The sequence below is a fragment of the Xenopus laevis genome, chromosome 1L, assembly GCF_017654675.1.
Source record: "Xenopus laevis strain J_2021 chromosome 1L, Xenopus_laevis_v10.1, whole genome shotgun sequence".
NCBI classification, from domain to species: Eukaryota; Metazoa; Chordata; class Amphibia; order Anura; family Pipidae; genus Xenopus; species Xenopus laevis.
The window spans coordinates 38,790,453-38,811,006 of record NC_054371.1 but is presented as its reverse complement, the minus strand read 5'-3'; the positions used below and the strand labels follow the sequence as shown (position 1 = coordinate 38,811,006).

The following is a 20,554-nucleotide window of genomic DNA, read 5'->3' as shown; positions in this document are numbered from 1 at the left end:
AGGGCTCTGTGTTGGGCAGTCAAATACTTTCACTCCCATTCTGTGGAGACCTTGCTTTATGCAATGGGGCATTATTGTGCTGAAACATGAAACCAAGGAAAACCGCACAGTCTATTTACCTTGGAATTGGAGTATGTTGTGTTATTCTGGTATCTGCCAATCCCACACTTATTTATCAGACTGGTAGATGCTGATGTATCACTGGAAAAGGTTGCATTTACACTGCTCCAAGGTCCAACTGTAGTAACCTTTACACCTCAACAGTCACTGACTGCAATTGCACAGGTGATTATAGACATGTGCAGCTGCTTACTTGTGATAAAAGTACGGTAAACCCATACTCATGTTCTTGTCCTGATGCTTCCACAGACCACTTGGAACTCAGGAGTGAATGTACAAGCTGATGTTGTTTTAGAAGGAGTTTCCCGAAAATGTGGCTTTGAGTGAGCCTGAATGCTTTTGGACACATGGTGTTTATATTTCCTCACATGTATGGAAAGATTTAGATCAATATAGTCAAATACAAGATTCCTCTGCACTCAACCCATTATCAATATATTTAAGACAGCGACATTTTGTGCATACTGCTACTGAAAAATGCCTTACCCTTTAAACAAAACAGGGATTGTTTGTCCATATATTGCAATATATTTAAGCTGGCCAACTACGTCAAAGTCATCCCATATCTGGCCAGTCCTATGCTCAATTTTATCTGATTTAGATCAATGCTTGCAAAAATAATTAATTTCATCTACACACTAAATTATCCTAATGATGTAAGCGGTTTGCATGTTGCGGTAGTCTTTCAATTTTCCGGTGTCTTACAATACTTCCATTTTCCTCAGTTGCCATTTGAAGAAAGCCTAAAACTCTTAAATAAGTGCCTAAATGCCTAAAGCAATACTTCAAACTGAACAGCAGGACCACACTGAGATAATTTATTCTCGAGACTTGGTTTACTTCTTATGCTTCATTTCTGTCATTCTCTGCACTTTGCTGTCTTCTTAAAACTGCCTTTGTGTAGTTAAAGGAGAACTAAACCCTAAAAATTAATATAGCTTAAAATGACATATTTTATATAGTGAACTTATTGCACCAGCCTAAAGTTTCAGCTTGTCAATAGCAGCAACGATCCAGGACTTCAAACTTGTCACAGGGGGTCACCAACTTAGAAAGTGTCTGTGACACTCACATGCTCAGTGGGCTCTGAGCAGCTGTTGAGAAGCTAAACTTAGGGGTCGTCACAAATTTACAAGCAGAAATGAGGTTGGCCTCTAATATAAGCTGATGCTACAGGGCTGATTATTAAAACCTGATGCTAATTGCACTGGTTTCTGTGCTGCCAGGTAGTAATTATCTGTATTAATTACTAATCCACCTTATACTGTGACATTTCTATTCTATGTGTACTGTATAATGTGAGTGTGTCCCTAAACTCAGTAAGTGACAGCAGCACAGAGCATGTACAGTGAATCAGCAGAAAAGAAGATGGGGAGCTACTGGGGCATCTTTGAAGACACAGATCTTTACTGCTAAAGGGCTGTGGTTGCCTTGGGCTGGTACAGAAGCCCAAAACATATTGTACAACATTTCTAGCTACTTTAGTTAAGCAGCTGCTGGGCTTTTAGACAGAATAGATGTTAATCTTGTCCCTTGCTTTTGCTATCTTGCTTGTTATCAAACTGCGTGTTTAACATTATTACATTCAGCTAGTGTTAGTGTGTTTTCATGGGGCACGGTTTTTCTTTTGCTTCGTTTGAACATGCTTGTAAAAAAATGTTAATTTTATTTTATATAAATATCAGGTGTATCCTTTTCTCTTTAGGCTACGAGAAGACAGACGACGTGTCTGAAAAGACCTCACTTGCAGATCAAGAAGAGATGCGAAGCATTTTTATCAACCAGCCTCAGCTGACTAAGTTTTGCAACAACCATGTTAGGTTAGTGATGTCATTTATTAATTATTCATAGCTGTAATAGTGTTGTAAGCAGTAAGAGTCTATAGGTCTATTTTAGCAACGAGAGGGTGTAAAAAAAAAAAAAATTCTGATTTCCACCTTACTCTATAGAGATGAGTGGAGGTGTTAAATCCTTCTGCCAGAAGACTGATCAGGCAAAGTGTCATGTTTCACATTATTTGAGCTTCCAAGTTCACACAATCAGATTTGTTAGTAGCAGTATAACCAGTGGCTTGTAAAAAGAGTAATTTCTTATGTGGATGTTGCAAATAATACTTCTATATTGCCATTAAAATCCTGCTGCCCTTTTGTATTTTCAAGCACTGCAAAGTACAATCCCATCACGTTTCTGCCAAGATTTCTCTATTCTCAATTCAGAAGAGCTGCCAACGCATTTTTCCTGTTTATAGCACTACTACAGGTGAGCTCTCCATTTCTTATCAAACGTGTTCAACTCGAACAGATCTGCCTGTTTATTAAAAATGACTCTTCATATTCTGTTTAGGAAGATGTGTTATTTATTCTGTTCCTTACAGTTAGCATCTTGTATCTAACAGTGGCTGAAAATCTAAAACAAGCAAGTATTGGCTTACTGCCTGCCAAGTTCTCCATTAATAGTGATTGCACGTATTAGTTTGGAATAACCTTTATGCTCTGAGGCAACTGCCGCTGTCCTGGTGTGCTTGTTTTCTACCAGTTGTAGGGTTGATCATTGAAGTATATATGATTTTTCCATTTCTTTTTTTATCTGTACAAAGAAAACCTTTTTCTCTTATAACTGTCTACCAGTCTTTGACATCGACTGTGTGAAATGTTTCAAATAGGGGGTTTCTTGCAAGTACAGCGTATTTTAGTTTCTATCTACAACTGAAAATGAAGGTGAAGTCACAATCTACTTCCTGTCCCTACAAGCAAGGTCAAAGCAAATAACAGTCTAGTGAAGAGTTTAGAAACAAACCCTTCCCTTCCCCAACTGCAGACTGTTAGGCTCTGAGATGAGAAGAAGCAGTAGACTCGGTAAACTGCTGCTTCATTTTTACCTTGCTTATAGGGTCAGGATGTAGAATGTGTCAGAACAGAAAAGATTACTTCATTTTGGCTGCAATTGGAGTGAGTAGCCCATGGGTGTGTACCATGTACCTCTGCTGCAGTGAGAAATGATATAGTGAATTTAAATATATTTTCATTTCTAAATGTGTTCTGTTAATCTGCCAATAAATCTGCACAGCTTATAATAAAAAGGTTGTAATGCCTATAGTCCCTAGTGCTAATGTCCTACCATGTGTCTGCAGCAGTAGAAAGCTGAGGTCAGACAGTGACATGTTGTCACTGTGCAGCAATGCAATTTTGCCAGAGGCAACACTGGTTCATTAATGAATTGATCTTTTTTTATGATGCTTACACAAAGATCCAGCTGCTTCAGTATGGCTTGCACCTTGTGGGCATGTCATCTATTTTGACATATGAATAGATTAGTTGTTCATTAAAGAACATTAGGGCTAGACAAATCATTACAACCAGAATGCACTAGGGCCCAACTCCAAAAAGCTGTCATGAGAGGAGTAGTAGCACATCAATAACTGAAGTGCAAAGGGTTATAGAACCCAACAGTAAGAATTGTACCACAGGATGCAGAACAATCTATTTAAAGGTGTTGCCCACCTTACTATTTAGAATTTTTGATGTAGATCATGAGAATTCAGAAAAAGTCTTATTTTTTAACATTTACAGAATGGGAAAACGAATTCAAAAACAATGCAAAATAAATAATGGGGAACTACTGAAACTGTGCTTAGTCATCCATGTAACGTATTACATGTTAATAAATTAAAATGGATATTCGCAATGATATCTGCATAGTCCAGCGTTAAATAGCATGGTTAAAGGAGAAGGAAAGGTTTGGTGCACTTGGAGTGGCAAATGTTAGGCACCCCCAAATGTTTGTAGTTACTTACCTGAAACCTGGGCCTATGCTCCTATCAGCAGAAAACTGCACCGGCCCAGGGTTATTCCAGAGAGCTTGGAGAAGAATCGGCAATCACTCCTGGAATCACTAGTGAGGTAAAAGGCAACTTTATTTCAGCAAGTTAAAATCATGAAATCATTGAGGAATCCATGAGGATTTCATGATTTCAACTTGCTGATATAAAGTTGCCTCTTACCTCACGAGTGGTTCCAGGAGTGCTTGCCGATTCTTCTCCAAGTTTATACTCTTCTCCTGCTACGTGTTCGGGGCGATGCACCCGGTCCTCTCTACACATTCGGTGAGTGCATTCCCTATAAGTTCAAGCGGGGTTAAGAAGCTGGTTTTTGATACGAGTGTGGGACCTGGGGTTTCTACACCCAGGTCAAAGTATTCCCAGGGTGAGCGCCTGAAATAGTGTCACTTGTTAAATCATCCCAGAATTCGTAGCAACCCTGCTTTTGTTTAACACTGTCTGGATTTGATCTGCAATTTCTTTTTTGTGTATATTATACCAGTGAGCACCACGGAGCGCTCCTCTTCCGTCTTCCTCCTTCCATCGCACGGCTGTGCATGTGCAGTAGAACGAGAGGCCGAACTTTAACTTAAAAGTTGACTATTTCCTTAAACTTTGCGTGCGTTTGCCCTGGGAAATTTGAAGAAGAATTCGGAAGTAGATCGCGTCATGGTGCTCGCTGGTATAACCCCTGGCTGGTGCAGTTTTCTGCTGATAGGAGCACCGGCCCAGGGTTTCAGGTAAGTCAATACAATCAATTGGGGGTGCCTAACATTTGGCACCCCCGAGTGCACCAAGCCTTTCCTTCTCATTTAATGAGAATTCTGTGGAATAAGTGTATGGGAGATATATGTGCTGGTGGGAGTTAAACCACTGTAGGCCGCTGAAAAGATCTTGACAGTAATTGTGCTGTCCGTTCCACATGGAGAGAAGTGAGACATGTTGCTTGACGAATACTGGCAGGATTTGTATGAACCAAGTTTAACATTTAAACCAGGTAAAAACTCAAATATTGATTTAATAAGAACATGTGGATTAGAAGATCTCACAAGATTGCTTGTTGTTATTGCTCTTTCTAGCACTGCATAATTAGTGATATCTACAATTGCCATTTACATCATAGGCATTTCCATTGCACAGTTTGTGTATACAAATGCTGAACATAAATAAGAGATACTGACACCAGAAATGTAAATCTTTGTTTACAATTATTATCTTTTGTCTTTGCATGCTTTTTCTTTTGCTATAGAAGTATGACTGCCATATTTGTGCTGCAGTAGTCTGTTGGAAAGAGCTGAGAAGTGACAGGTTGCCAAAACAGTAAAATTTAGAAAGTTCAAATAACACTTACAGTAGAACTCCCCAGGGGATGGCGTCAAAACGGCATAAATTCTTGGAAACCGTAAAATGCGGGAAAAACAGACACCACTTGCCTGTATGGGGCCACTAAAATGGTGTTAATTCTGGAAAAATGTAAAATGTTGTTTTTAGTGTTGGATGCACTTTAATAGCGAAACAAATCCTTTACCAAAAAACACCCTACCCCCCACCCCATGTAGACCCCTCTCCCTCCTCACCCTCAGCCTAGCTGTCCCCCGGGGGAAATGCCCCTAATATTTTACTTACCCCTCACAGCATCGGAGTTCACCGCAGCCATCTTCCGGGTCTTCGTTAAGCTCAGGCAGAGACCGGTGAAACAATGCAAGCACAGTTGGAACGATTTACTGGTTTGCGACTGTGCATGCGCCGAAATGGACGGAAATTGCCGAAGCGCCGGAAGAAGACCTGAAGACTCAGAAGATGGCTGCGGTGAACTCCGATGCTGTGACTCTGCTCCAAGGGTTAAAATAAAAAGTTAGGGGCATTATATCTGGCCTTAACCCATCCACAAATCTAGTAGATCTGAGAATCCAGTTGTGCAAAGATTCATTCACTTGGCAACCAACCTGTGGATATTTAGATGTATGACCAGCTTAAGAACTTTGTTCCCTTAGTACCTTGCATATTCTTCAATTAACAAACCTTTAGAGAAGGAGAAGCATGGAAGGCATTGTGGTAAATCTAGTCTTGGCTGAGGGGAAGTTGACTATTGCTACATAGTGGTTTGTGTAGTCAGGACCAATAGTGCAGAAAATACCAAATCAAAGGCAGAAAATGCTTTCAATAGCAATCACACTTACAAAATGTAACCGGTTTTGGAAAGTTGCTTGGATTTACATTTTCTTTAATTGTGCAAAATTTGACTTTACATCCCTTTATGGGGGATGGGTGTATGCAATGTAACTTCTTTATGTAAACACTAAAGTGCTGATTGCACAAAGCAGATCTACAATATCTTTCAGTTGTAGTTCATTTCAAAATCTGTAAGAACATTAGCTGACCTATAATTTTCTATGGCTTTATAACAAAACCTCTACATTGGTAATATCTGCGCTAATATTTGCAGCTTTCCCTCTGATGAGAATCCGTGGCTTGGTTATGCTGGCTTTTGTAATTCCTGCTAATATCTGGCAGTTGTTCATAGCTGAATCATAGCTAAAATGCAAAATGATTCATGTAAAAGCCAGATGCTGCAACGACTGACATACCAACGACTTGGTAAAGCCAGTGTACTGTCGGTAAACTTTTAATTCCCACAACCTCCCCCCCCAAACAATATATTACCTCCTCTTTTTTTAAATCATTTGTAAAATAAAATTCTTGCTTAGATTGGCCTTACTCCCATCCTGAGAATGCTAAACCACATTTATTTTTGTTTATGTCTCCCATAGCAAATGACCTGTGGGAAATCTCCCACAGGTGACAAAGTGCCCGAAAATTGTTTCTCCAAATGAATGGAAATAGCATGTAAAACACATTAAAGGGGTTGTTTATCAAAGTTTGAAGGTTAGTTTTTTATAGCTTGAATGAACTCACAACTCAAACTTGATTCAGCGAGTTTGAGTAGTGAAACTGATCTAATTGATCAAGTTTTCTGGCAAAACCCTCTGAGAAAAACTCGTACATCATGATCCAAATTAAGGAAGTGCTGGGAAATTTTCGGCGAACCCCATGTGCCAAGCATTTAGATAATAGATCCCAATCCTGTACTGGCTATCAACCTTTCTCCAGCCAAGACTCTAATTTCCACAATGCCTTCTATAGATGAATAAAGAAGTACAGAAGTGTCCTAGGTATTATGGGAAATTAAGGGGGTCACTTATCAAAGGTCGAGTTATGTGCGTTTTTAAGACCTTGAATGAACTCGCAACTCGAATGGTTTCTAATTTAAGAAAAAGCATGAATCCGCGAGTTTGGAGTTTTGTTTTTTTTTACTCAATTTTTCAGTGAAAAAAAACCTTAAATCGCTAGCATTGATCCTCTTAAAGGAGAAGTCAACCTGTCAACCTGTACGGGGAAAAAACCCTCCCCTGTGTATGCCCCCTCTCTCCTGCCCCCCCCGGGCAAATGCCCCTAACTTGTTACTTACCCTCCTTCCAGGTCCTCTGCTGCGGAGTTTGTGGGCGCCATCTTCTCCCAAGTGCTCTTCTTCCTGCTTTGACAAGCGTTTTTGGTGCATGCGCAGTACGTGGCATTTACCGGTAAGGATATTCTGTGCATGCAGCGAAAGTCACAAAGTTTCCGGAAATAAGATCGGAAACTTTGTGACTTTTGTGCACATGGGCAGTTGGAAGCATTTGCCGGTACGGAGCTACTGCGCATGCGACCAAAAGTCATGAATTTTCCAATCTTTTTCGGAAACTTCGTGACTTTTGTACTGCGCATGCGCCAAAAACGCTGGTCAAAGCAGGAAGAAGAGCTCTCGGAAGAATATGGGGCTCGTGGACTCCGCAGCAGAGGACCTGGAAGGAGGGGTAAGTAACAAGTTAGGGGCATTTGCCCGGAGGGGGGGCAGGCAGGCCGGGGGGAGGGGGGCCTACACAGGGGAGGGGGGCAGGGTTTTTTCCCCGTACAGGTTGACTTCACCTTTAAAAAAAACTTTAACATCATGAAGGCTATTAACATCTTCAAATGGTTTAAGGGACCTCTGCCATTGACTCCTACATGAGCTTGACAGGTTTTAGATGGTGTATTTTCAGATTTAATCTATTTTCAGGGTCGGGGTATAATAAATCTCGAAAAATTCAAGTTTATTATTTTTTTTAAAGCCGGAAATGGTTGACCAAAAAAATAACCTTGAAAACTCTAATTTTCATGGAAAACACAACTTGAACCTTAATAAATAAAAGCCCTACATGTTATGCGTCGGTTCATGCAAAAAATCCCTTTTTTTACATTATGTGTAAGAAATACTGTATGTGTGCATGTTCATGTTTTCAGAAAGGTAGATACTTTAGATCATGCCTGTTGAACTGGACAAATGCAGCCTAAATTAATTGTGTAGGGTGTTTTATTATAAGTCTGTTGCATACACAGCAGAAAAGGGCCATAGGGGGTTCATTTATAAAAACTGGACGAATTTGCACATGTGCAGTAACCAACAGCAACTAATAAGTAACTGTCTTTTTACAGGCAGTTGCAGATTGAACAATGAAAGCAAACATTTGATTGGCTGCCCTGGGTTACTGCCCAGGTGCAGATTTGCCCAGTGTTTATAAATGAGTCCCACTGTGTTTTGGTGAAGCTAGACTGTTGAGTTATGAGAGTGGCAGTCCATCAGATGAGCCCACTGGTTTTAATATTGCTTCTATATAACGTGTGCAGGGGAGATTTGACTGGAATCATTTCACAGACCTTGCATTGCTCAGCTGTTTGCTCTGACTGGGAGCTGTCCAGTTGCTGAATTCTTTCCCAGAGCTTTGGATATAATGTGAGCCATTTAGCCCCACTAAATTATATGCAAATTAACTGTTGCGCATAGTAATCGAAATAAATGTTTTCACATTCTGCTTTTAATATCTTCTATACATTGACCATGGAATGATAAAATAAACCTTCATGCTGTATTGAAACTGCATTAGTGGAGACTTTCCGGCATCTAATCTGCCAGTTGAAAGTTGCTCTAGATTTACTATACTCCCTTTATGGACAAGGAATGTCTTTGCATCATAGTTAAGCCTCTATACTTTTTAAAAAGTGCATGATTTCCTATAGTATGAAAAAGTGGGTCCATAGAATATCTGAGGGCACGCCACGTTTAGCTTCTAAAACTCAGTTTCTTAAAAGAATATGATTATTTGAGTGTATTCTTTAAAGGACAAGGAAAGTTAAACTAAAAAAGTAGGCTAGAAATATTGTACATTATGTTTTGGGATTGTGTACCAGCCCAAGGCTTTAGCAGTAAAGATCTGTGTCTCTGAAGATGCCCCAGTAGCTCCCCATCTTCTTTTTCTGCTGATTCACTGCACATGATCATTGCTGCTATTGACAAGCTGAAACCGTAGGCTGGTGCAATAAGTTAAGTATATAAAATATGGCATTTTTAGCCACATTCAATGTTAGGGTTTAGTTCTGCTTTAAAGCACATGACCGCAACCTGCATAAATTCTGCTCATGTGCTTTCTGCAATGCTTTCCATGTATGTAAATGGGAAGTGATGCTTGGCTGGAGCTCATTTATAAACAGTTGGAAAATTTGCACATGGGCAGTAACCCATGGCAACCAATTAGATCATTGGTTTCAGCGTTTCAGCCTGAACAAAGCTAATTGGTTGCTATGGGTTACTGTCCAGGTGCAAATTTGCCCACTTTTTATAAATGAGCCCCAGGCAGTCGGGGATGAACAAGAGAATGCCGGAGACAGTGTAAAGTAAGAATGTGTTACCAACAAAACCGTTACCAGCCTTGACCCATGTATCGGTAAGAAGTCTTTTATGCAGCAGTGGTGTTTCCACGATGGGATTGAAGCTGGAGTGTGAATTCATTGAGACGCACCACTTTTTACAGAAATAAACATCACCTTCTTTTCATTACTAACATGCAGCATAGCTGTTAATATATATTTGACAGTTCCGTTATATAGCAGACGTTATCATCTTACATTCTGCCTCTGTATAGCTGCTGTCATTTTGTTTTTGTTTTTCACAGCAAATTCCAGACGTGTCGCCAACAGGTCGCTATACAACACTGGTCCCTCTCTTGTTTATTTTAGCTGTGGCAGCTATCAAAGAAATAATAGAAGATATTGTAAGTATATTTCAGCAAAAGGCATGCTTTTGTCTATGCTTTGTCACCACAACACTAATTCCACAGACTTGTTAAGCAGTTCTTCAGGCTCTTGCTTGGTTACTAACAAAGTGAAAGTGTTGCCAGGCAACAAGTATGCCTTCCATGAGCTCTGAAGAAGGGTTGTTCACTTTATTGCCAACACCTACTGTATATGAAGTCAGCATGGCATTCGTGATCACAAGCACTTAAAGGGATTGTTCACCTTTCAATGAATTTTTAGTATCATGTAGAGTGATATTTTGAGACAATTTTAGTTTGGTTTTCGTTTTTTATTTTTTGTGGTTTTTGAGTTATTTAGCTTTTAATTCAGCAGCTCTCCAGTTTGCAATTTCTGCAACCATGAACTGATGTAAACAAGAGACTGTAATATGGATAGGAGAGGGCCTGAATAGAAAGAGAAGTAATAAAATGTAGCGATAACAATACATTTGTAGCCTCACAGAGCATTTTGTTGTTTAGATGGGGTCAGTGACCCCCATTTGAAAGCTGGAAAGAATGAGAAGAAGGCGGCAAATAATTCAAAAACTATAAAACATAAATAATGAAGACCAATTGAAATGTTTCTTAGAACATTATAGAACATACTAAAACTTACCTTAAAGGTGAACCACTCTTTTAACAAACCTTAACCTGTTGTTTTGTGCTAAAGCAATTTAAGTTTGTATTTTGAATATGAGTTTTAAAAACCCTTATGTTCCCCACTTTGGTTTAAAATGTGGATGCTCTCCCGTCTTCTTATTAATTGTTATCAAACTACTACTAAAACTGCATGTACACTTGCGTAATTTGTTTAATGACTACCACAGAAGCAGTAATGTATAACCTCCTTAACCTCTAACATCTTTAATTGGGACTGGCTAAATTGAATTGTGACTAATAAAGGACTTCTGGGCAGGCCCGGACTGGCAATCTGTGGGTTCTAGCAAATGCCAGAGGGGCTGCAATAAGGTGCCATAGAAAGTCAGTATTTAGTGGGCTGGTGGGAGCTGTTTGGGCCTCTGTGTGGGCTGATTGGGCCTCTGTGTACCTGAAATGCCAGGGCCTATTTTAATTCTCAGTCCGGACCTGCTTCTGGGTATTGTTGCATGAACTGGGGACACACTGCACTGGTGTATTTATATTTGCTTGGCTGTTGTGCTATATATATAGCAAAAATCCGCACTCATAGGACTTTGTGATACATTCATTGATGTAATTCCTACTGTAATAAAATCTTGGGTTTGGTTGAATCTTACTGGTACAAATGGTACAAATGCTATTTTTCAGCCAAACCCGATACCAGTCCTTCAAAGTATGCGACACCTGGACATCTGAATGCAACAAATGATGCAGATTTTTGGATGTGTTTTGCTTAGCATCCTGTTTCTTAATTTTGGATCTCCAAACACTGATAGACTTCAGTTTCCAAAATGTTGATTGTTTTAGTCCAGCAGCATCTGGGGTTCCTGTTAAACAGCTACTCAGAAGAGATTTGCTGGTGGCCTTTGAACTTTAATACATATTAAGGAAAATTGAAGATTGATTTACATGGGGGGCTCATCCCTTAGTGATTTTAGCTCCTACCCTGAGTTGGCAAACTGCTTAAAATTAGAGTACACAATCTCTCAGAGTACTTTATCTCTCAACTATACACCCCCATATTGTTCCAGGGTCTACCCTGTGTAAGGGGTTGCCTGGTGGTGCACACAGGGAAACTACCCTGGGCCAGTGCACTTTTGAAGAAGAGGGGACAGATGTTTGTCACTAAGGGTGCCTCTTAATAGCTGGAATAACAAAGCCTTTGGAGCATGTGGCATTTTGACTACCATGGTGCTTTTACGAATAATTGTTATTGTCTACCGTCACATCTGTTTCAAACACATTCGAGAATATAGGCAGCACTGCTTGGGAACACTAGTGTTTGCTGTAGACAAAGTGTTTCCATTGCTTTTTGCATTGTGGTGATAATAAAAGCAGGGGTGTTGACTAAATCCTACATGTGTCATAGATCTAAGGCCAATGACTCACTAGGCATACTTTCTGCTGGTGGTTTTCAGCTGCCAGAGAAGTACTTGATTAGAACCATTTTGGCCTGTCATTGAGTTCAATGGAATCCACGTCACTGGCAGTGAAAGGCAGCTTTTTGGTATAAAATGCAGATTTTGAATGGAACGTTTGCAATTTATCTAGTCTTTGGGCTGTTAATTTTGGCTAGTAAAATGGAAGAGACCTTTGTAAATGCTGCGCATGCAACTAGTAGCAATAACACTATGGATGTACTGAATCCAGGGTTTGCTTCGATATTAGGTCAAAAATAATGGATTAGGTTCATCCCTAAATAATTTGGTAAATTGGGATCTTTAAATTGCGCAAAATCTTTTATCCAGTTTTTGGTCTGTCCGTTTAAAAATCAGGCAGACGTCTATGTCTGAGAATAGAGAGAAACCCAGCATAGCCATAGTCATCCAGCTACTGCTCTAATGGTTAATATTTGTAATATGGAGGACAGTGATAACATGTTACTGTTTTGCAGACACCTCTGTCTAGAATCTTGCTAAATCTCACTTGGGAATGGAATACACTGAGAGATCTGCTCGTTTGACGATCGCCAAACGAGCGGATCTCTCCCCGATATGCCCACCTTGAGGTGGGCGATATCAGGGCTGATCCGATCATGGCCCCTAGGGCCCAATGATTGGATCATAACGAAGGGTAACAGGTGGTCGGATTGCGGGACCGCATCAACGAACAGATGCGGCCGCATTCAAACAGGATTTTTTTTTTCTTTCGGCCAGATATCGATCGGGGAAGCCCGTTGGAGGGCCCCATAAATGGGCCAATAAGGTGCTGACTAGGTCTGTCGGCAGCTTTTATCGGCCCGTGTATGGCCACCTTTAGCCTAACTGTGCAGATTACCCATCTAAATGGACAGTGTCTTTGTTATTCCCTGAATTACATTTCAGCACAATTGTCTGGGCCTATTCTACTAGGGTGTGGCCATGGTTGTAATTTATTTTGCTTGTTTTGATGTCATTTTGTAGCTAACCGTCAAATCTATAACTAGCATTTAACCCTTTAAGTGCCACAGAACGTAGAATCTACGTTCTGTGGCAAAGTAACTTGAAATGCCACAGAACGTAGATTCTACGTTCTGCAGCATTTGCAGGTTTGGGAACGGAGAAGCGGCTTCTAAAGCCGCTCTCTCCGTTCCGACTTGTTCCCCAGCCCCTAGGCAACGAGCCTAGGCGGGGAACAAGTGGCCCCTGGGTCGCGATCGCCCAGGGGCCCCAAGGCAGCAGCAGGCACGTGCAGCATATGTGCCCTGCTGCTGCCTGCACTTTCAGAACGGAGGAGTGGCTTTACAAGCCGCTCGCTCCGTTCTTAGTGGCCCAGGTAGCTTCCCCGTCCCCTAGGCAACGAGCCTAGGTGGGGAAAGATGGGCCCCTGGGTCGCGATCGCCCAGGGGCCCCAAAGCAGCAGCAGACACGCGAAATGTGCGTGCTCTGCTGCTGCCTGCATTTACTGAATGGAGGAGCGGCTTGTAAAGCCGCTCTCTCCGTTTCCGACTTGTTCCCCAGCCCCTAGGCAACGAGCCTAGGCGGGGAACAAGTGGCCCCTGGGTCGCGATCGCCCAGGGGCCCCAAGGCAGCAGCAGGCACGTGCAGCATATGTGCCCTGCTGCTGCCTGCACTTTCAGAACGGAGGAGTGGCTTTACAAGCCGCTCGCTCCGTTCTTAGTGGCCCAGGTAGCTTCCCCGTCCCCTAGGCAACGAGCCTAGGTGGGGAAAGATGGGCCCCTGGGTCGCGATCGCCCAGGGGCCCCAAAGCAGCAGCAGACACGCGAAATGTGCGTGCTCTGCTGCTGCCTGCATTTACTGAATGGAGGAGCGGCTTGTAAAGCCGCTCTCTCCGTTTCCGACTTGTTCCCCAGCCCCTAGGCAACGAGCCTAGGCGGGGAACAAGTGGCCCCTGGGTCGCGATCGCCCAGGGGCCCCAAGGCAGCAGCAGGCACGTGCAGCATATGTGCCCTGCTGCTGCCTGCACTTTCAGAACGGAGGAGTGGCTTTACAAGCCGCTCGCTCCGTTCTTAGTGGCCCAGGTAGCTTCCCCGTCCCCTAGGCAACGAGCCTAGGTGGGGAAAGATGGGCCCCTGGGTCGCGATCGCCCAGGGGCCCCAAAGCAGCAGCAGACACGCGAAATGTGCGTGCTCTGCTGCTGCCTGCATTTACTGAACGGAGGAGCGGCTTGTAAAGCCGCTCGCTCCGTTCCAACTCGTCCCCCAGCCCCTAGGCAACGAGCGGAAGTGGGGAACGAGTGGCCCCTGGGGCGAGATCGCCCAGGGGCCCCAAGGCAGCAGCAGGCAAGGAAAATCGAGGTGCCCTGCTGCTGCCTGCGCTTCCTGAGCATCAAGCCCCGCCTACTCACCAGGGCCAAAAAAGAAGACGTCTCCAAATGTTCCAAGTCAGCCTCCTGGACTACCTACAGCCTGCCACCCCAGGTAAGTGCCCCCCCCCCACACACAAACACACACTTATTGCACTAATACACTTACATTCACACTTACACACACATACATTCAATTTTGGGGGATCAGGGGGGGTCACACATATTCGCAGCACTTACACACGCTTGCATACGCATACAACACGAATACAACACGCATACAACACGCATACAACACGCATACAACACACATACAACACACAATTTGCATATTGTACGCACACATACATTATTTTGTGTTTTTTTTTTTCTTTTATTGCATTGCCTGTTTTTTTGGCTGTAAAAACTGTTTTATTGCCATTGCGAATAGCGTATTTGCTAATTGCACTGCGCAATACCTTTTGTATGTTATTTCGATGACTATATTGCAATTTCAGTGATATTGGTGATTTTTTAGACATTTTATTGCATGTTTAGCCATTTTATTTCATTTTCAGTTTTGTGTAGGTGTTGTTCGCTTATTTCTATCCGTAAAACCTATTTAGCCATGCTAAAATAATCAAACTTTGATTCTGACTGCTAATTACATTAGGCTAAAAAAAAATCCATAGATTTTTGTGTTTTTGTTGGATTTTACTGATTTTATACCATTTGGCTCTGTTCTTTGTTACTTTGTTTTGCCCATGGAAATTTTGTCTGCTATATATTCATTTGGGGGTCTCTGTGCGCGACATAGTTTGGTTTATCTTTGCATACCAGGCATCAACCTGTTCAGTAGACCCCTGGCGTTCATACTTAGGGTGCCTTTTGCTGGTACATTACAAAATGTGGGGTATATAATGGGGTAAAATGCAAGCTTTGTGACTATTTTTAGAAATTTCATAAAAACTGTTATGTTTAGCATAGCTTTGCAGGTTGGAAGTTTGCAGTAGAAAGATGTAATTACCTGCTTTAGATTCGTCAGAATGTGTACTTTTGGAAAATGTATAGTTTTATAGGGTCTCCATACTGTTAGGGGGGTCTTATGGTGCATAATACAAATACCGGGTGCTTGTATTGTAGAAGTCAGAGTGTCATACGTGAAAATTCATATGTACTATTTTCATTTGGGGGTCTCTGTGCGCGACATAGTTTGGTTTATCTATGCATACCAGGCATCAACCTGTTCAGTAGACCCCTGGCGTTCATACTTAGGGTGCCTTTTGCTGGTACATTACAAAATGTGGGGTATATAATGGGGTAAAATGCAAGCTTTGTGACTATTTTTTAGAAATTTCAAAAAAAGCGTTATGTTTAGCATAGCTTTGCGGTTTGGTAGTTTGCAGTAGAAAGATGTAATTACCTGCTTTAGATTCGTCAGAATGTGTACTTTTGGAAAATGTATAGTTTTATAGGGTCTCCATACTGTTAGGGGGTCTTATGGTGCATAATACAAATACCGGGTGCTTGTATTGTAGAAGTCAGAGTGTCATACGTGAAAATTCATATGTACTATTTTCATTTGGGGGTCTCTGTGCGCGACATAGTTTGGTTTATCTATGCATACCAGGCATCAACCTGTTCAGTAGACCCCTGGCGTTCATACTTAGGGTGCCTTTTGCTGGTACGTTACAAAATGTGGGGTATATAATGGGGTAAAATGCAAGCTTTGTGACTATTTTTAGAAATTTCAAAAAAAGCGTTATGTTTAGCATAGCTTTGCGGTTTGGTAGTTTGCAGTAGAAAGATGTAATTACCTGCTTTAGATTCGTCAGAATGTGTACTTTTGGAAAATGTATGGTTTTCTAGGGTCTACATACTGGTAGGGGGTCTCATGGCACATAATACACATACCGGGTGCTTATATTGAGTGTCATACATGAAAATTCATATGCCCTATTTGGATCTGGGGGTCTCTGTATGCAACATAGTTTGGTAAATCTATGCATATTGGGCATCAAACTGTTTAGTAGACCCCGCCACATTCATATTTAGGATGCTTTATGCTGGTAATGATACATGCACGGTACGATGCTCGAAAGTTGAAGCTTTGAGGCAATTTTCAGGTATTTCACCAAAACCACCAATTTTGGGAAAGCCTTGCGACTCAGTCGTTTGGAGCAGAAAGGCATGGGTACCCAGTTTAGATTCGGTAGAATGTGTACTTTCCAAAAATATATGGCTTTGGGGGTAAACCTATATTTCTGTGTTTTGACTCCACAAAAAATGCAGTCAATTTGTTGATTTTTCAGTAGCTGAATATGCGCTGACTTCATTTTGGGGCCTCTAAATGCCAGATACTTTGGTAAACCTATGCACCATGGGCACCAAACTGTTCAGTGGACCCCTGGCAATCATATTTAGGGTGCTTTTGCTTGGTACATAATGATTCATGGGCGATATGATGCTGGAAATTTGAAGCTTTGAGGCAATTTTCAGATATTTCACCAAAACCGACAATTTTGGGAAAGCCTTGCGACTCGGTCGTTTGGAGCAGAAAGGCATGGGTACCCATTTTAGATTCAGTAGAATGTGTACTTTCCAAAAATATATGGTTTTGGGGGTAAACCTATATTTCTGTGTTTTTACCCCACAAAAATTGCAGTCAATGTGTGGATTTTTCATTAGCTGAAGTTACCCACAGGACTATTTGTATGCGCTAACTTCATTTTGGGGCCTCTAAATGCCTGATACTTTGGTAAACCTATGCACCATGGGCACCAAACTGTTCAGTGGACCCCTGGCAATAATATTTAGGGTGTGTTTTCTTGGTAAGTAATGATTCATGGGTGATATGGTGCTGGAAAGTTGAAGCTTTGAGGCAATTTTCAGATATTTCACCAAAACCGACAAATTTGGAAAAGCCTTGCGACTTAGTAGTTTGGAGCAGAAAGGCATGGGTACCCATTTTAGATTCGGTAGAATGTGTACTTTCCAAAAATATATGGTTTTGGGGGGTAAACATATATTTCTGTGTTTTTACCCCACAAAAAATGCAGTCCATGTGTTTATTTTTCATTAGCAGAAGTTACCCACAGGACTATTTGTATGCGCTAACTTCATTTTGGGGCCTCTAAATGCCAGATACTTTGCTGCACCTATGCACCATGGGCACCTAACTGTTCAGTGGACCCCTGGCAATCATATTTAGGGTGCTTTTTCTTGGTACATAATGATTCATGGGCGATATAATGCTGGAAAGTTGAAGCTTTGAGGCAATTTTCAGATATTTCACCAAAACCGCCAATTTTGGGAAATCCTTGCGACTCGGTTGTTTGGAGCAGAAAGGCATGGGTACCCATTTTAGATTCGGTAGAATGTGTACTTTCAAAAAATATATGGTTTTGGGGGGTAAACCTATATTTCTGTGTTTTTACCCCACAAAAAATGCAGTCAATGTGTTGATTTTTCATTAGCTGAAGTTACCCACAGGACTATTGGTATGCGCTAACTTCATTTTGGGGCCTCTAAATGCCTGATACTTTGGTAAACCTATGCACCATGGGCACCAAATTGTTCAGTGGACCCCTGGCAATAATATTTAGGGTGCGTTTTCTTGGTAAGTAATGATTCATGGGTGATATGGTGCTGGAAAGTTGAAGCTTTGAGGCAATTTTCAGATATTTCACCAAAACCGACAAATTTGGAAAAGCCTTGCGACTCAGTAGTTTGGAGCAGAAAGGCATGGGTACCCATTTTAGATTCGGTAGAATGTGTACTTTCCAAAAATATATGGTTTTGGGGGGTAAACCTATATTTCTGTGTTTTTACCCCACAAAAAATGCAGTCAATGTGTTGATTTTTCATTAGCTGAAGTTACCCACAGGACTATTTGTATGCGCTAACTTCATTTTGGGGCCTCTAAATGCCTGATACTTTGGTAAACCTATGCACCATGGGCACCAAATTGTTCAGTGGACCCCTGGCAATAATATTTAGGGTGCGTTTTCTTGGTAAGTAATGATTCATGGGCGATAGGGTGCTGGAAAGTTGAAGCTTTGAGGCGATTTTCAGATATTTCACCAAAACCGTCAATTTTGGGAAAGCCTTGCGACTCGGTCGTTTGGAGCAGAAAGGCATGGGTACCCATTTTAGATTCGGTAGAATGTGTACTTTCCAAAAATATATGGTTTTGGGGGGTAAACCTATATTTCTGTGTTTTTACCCCACAAAAAATGCAGTCAATGTGTTGATTTTTCATTAGCTGAAGTTACCCACAGGACTATTGGTATGCGCTAACTTCATTTTGGGGCCTCTAAATGCCTGATACTTTGGTAAACCTATGCACCATGGGCACCAAATTGTTCAGTGGACCCCTGGCAATAATATTTAGGGTGCGTTTTCTTGGTAAGTAATGATTCATGGGTGATATGGTGCTGGAAAGTTGAAGCTTTGAGGCAATTTTCAGATATTTCACCAAAACCGACAAATTTGGAAAAGCCTTGCGATTCGGTCGTTTGGAGCAGAAAGGCATGGGTACCCATTTTAGATTCAGTAGAATGTGTACTTTCCAAAAATATATGGTTTTGGGGGTAAACCTATATTTCTGTGTTTTTACCCCACAAAAATTGCAGTCAATGTGTGGATTTTTCATTAGCTGAAGTTACCCACAGGACTATTTGTATGCGCTAACTTCATTTTGGGGCCTCTAAATGCCTGATACTTTGGTAAACCTATGCACCATGGGCACCAAATTGTTCAGTGGACCCCTGGCAATAATATTTAGGGTGCGTTTTCTTGGTAAGTAATGATTCATGGGCGATAGGGTGCTGGAAAGTTGAAGCTTTGAGGCGATTTTCAGATATTTCACCAAAACCGTCAATTTTGGGAAAGCCTTGCGACTCGGTCGTTTGGAGCAGAAAGGCATGGGTACCCATTTTAGATTCGGTAGAATGTGTACTTTCCAAAAATATATGGTTTTTGGGGGTAAACATATATTTTTGTGTTTTTACCCCACAAAAAATGCAGTCAATGTGTTGATTTTTCAGTAGCTGAAGTAAAGTCCTGGACAATTTGTATGTGCTAACTTCATATTGGGGTCTGTAAATGCCAGATAAATTGGTAAAGCTATGCACAATGGGCATCGAACTGTTCAGTGGACCCCTGACAATCATATTCAGGGTGCTTTTTCTTGGTACCTATTACAGTGTGGGATATGCGGAGCAGCAAAATAAAACCTTTGAAGTGATTTTTCAGAATTTTGATACATTTTTATAAAAACCACTACGCTCAGACAAGCTTTGATGTTTGGTAGTTAGGAGTAGAGAGACATAGTTACCCATTTTGGAATCAGCAGAATGTGTACTTTTCAAAAATATATGGGTTTCTGGGGTAAACCTAATGTTTCAGGATTTTGTGGCCTTGGAATCTGAAGTATGCCATTTTCTGCCTTCTGCTTTCAAAATTCGGTAATATACTGCCGACAGTTTTTGCTGTACAGAAGTCCTAAATCTGCCTATAACTATACATATCTGGTATTGGCACGTTCGAGAGATATGAGGCTTTCCAAATCAGTTGGATTTTCATTCGTAAAATGAAATATTTTTCTGGTATAAATTCATATATTGTGAAAAATAGAAATTTTTCATTTTTTTTTGTATTTAGCGCTAAAAATCTTTTTGCAGAGGTGGAAATAGATGAAAACTCAGGCACATTTAAAAAGCTCAGTTTCTCCCGAAAAAAACAATGTATAGTTTTCCTAGGTAAACTATAGGTTTCCCCTCAGAAAATGCCCCTAAAGTGAGAGAGCACAAATGTTTAAAAAATGGCTGGCATTTCGCGTAACCAAAATGTGAAATTCTGCTGGCACTTAAAGGGTTAATTTATGTTTGTCGGGGTACTGTTATCAACAACATCATCATCCTCAAAACAGAACAAAGCCTGAAACTGATACTAATGTCCTTCACTGAAGCAATTGTGAATGTCTTGCCATCTAAAGTACTTACTCAATCCTCTTGACTGGCTCTTCCTTCACTTTGATGATCCTCCAGCTTCCTTCCTGGCTGGCCAGATGTGCATCTGATCTGAATGTGCCAGTCCATGGAAGGGG

General features: G+C 41.3%; 1 protein-coding gene across 4 annotated transcripts in view; it reads left to right on the top strand.

Annotated features, from left to right (window-relative positions):
• Positions 1-20,554, top strand: part of atp8a1.L (ATPase, aminophospholipid transporter (APLT), class I, type 8A, member 1 L homeolog) — a 170,761-nt gene that overhangs the window by 23,512 nt on the left and 126,695 nt on the right. For all 4 annotated transcript variants that reach the window (XM_018229477.2, XM_018229485.2, XM_018229500.2 and 1 more), the window contains exons 3-5: positions 1,826-1,940; positions 2,280-2,379; positions 9,964-10,062. In XM_018229477.2, the coding sequence (XP_018084966.1) occupies positions 1,826-1,940; positions 2,280-2,379; positions 9,964-10,062 (314 nt within the window). The remainder of the gene's footprint in view (positions 1-1,825; positions 1,941-2,279; positions 2,380-9,963; positions 10,063-20,554) is intronic.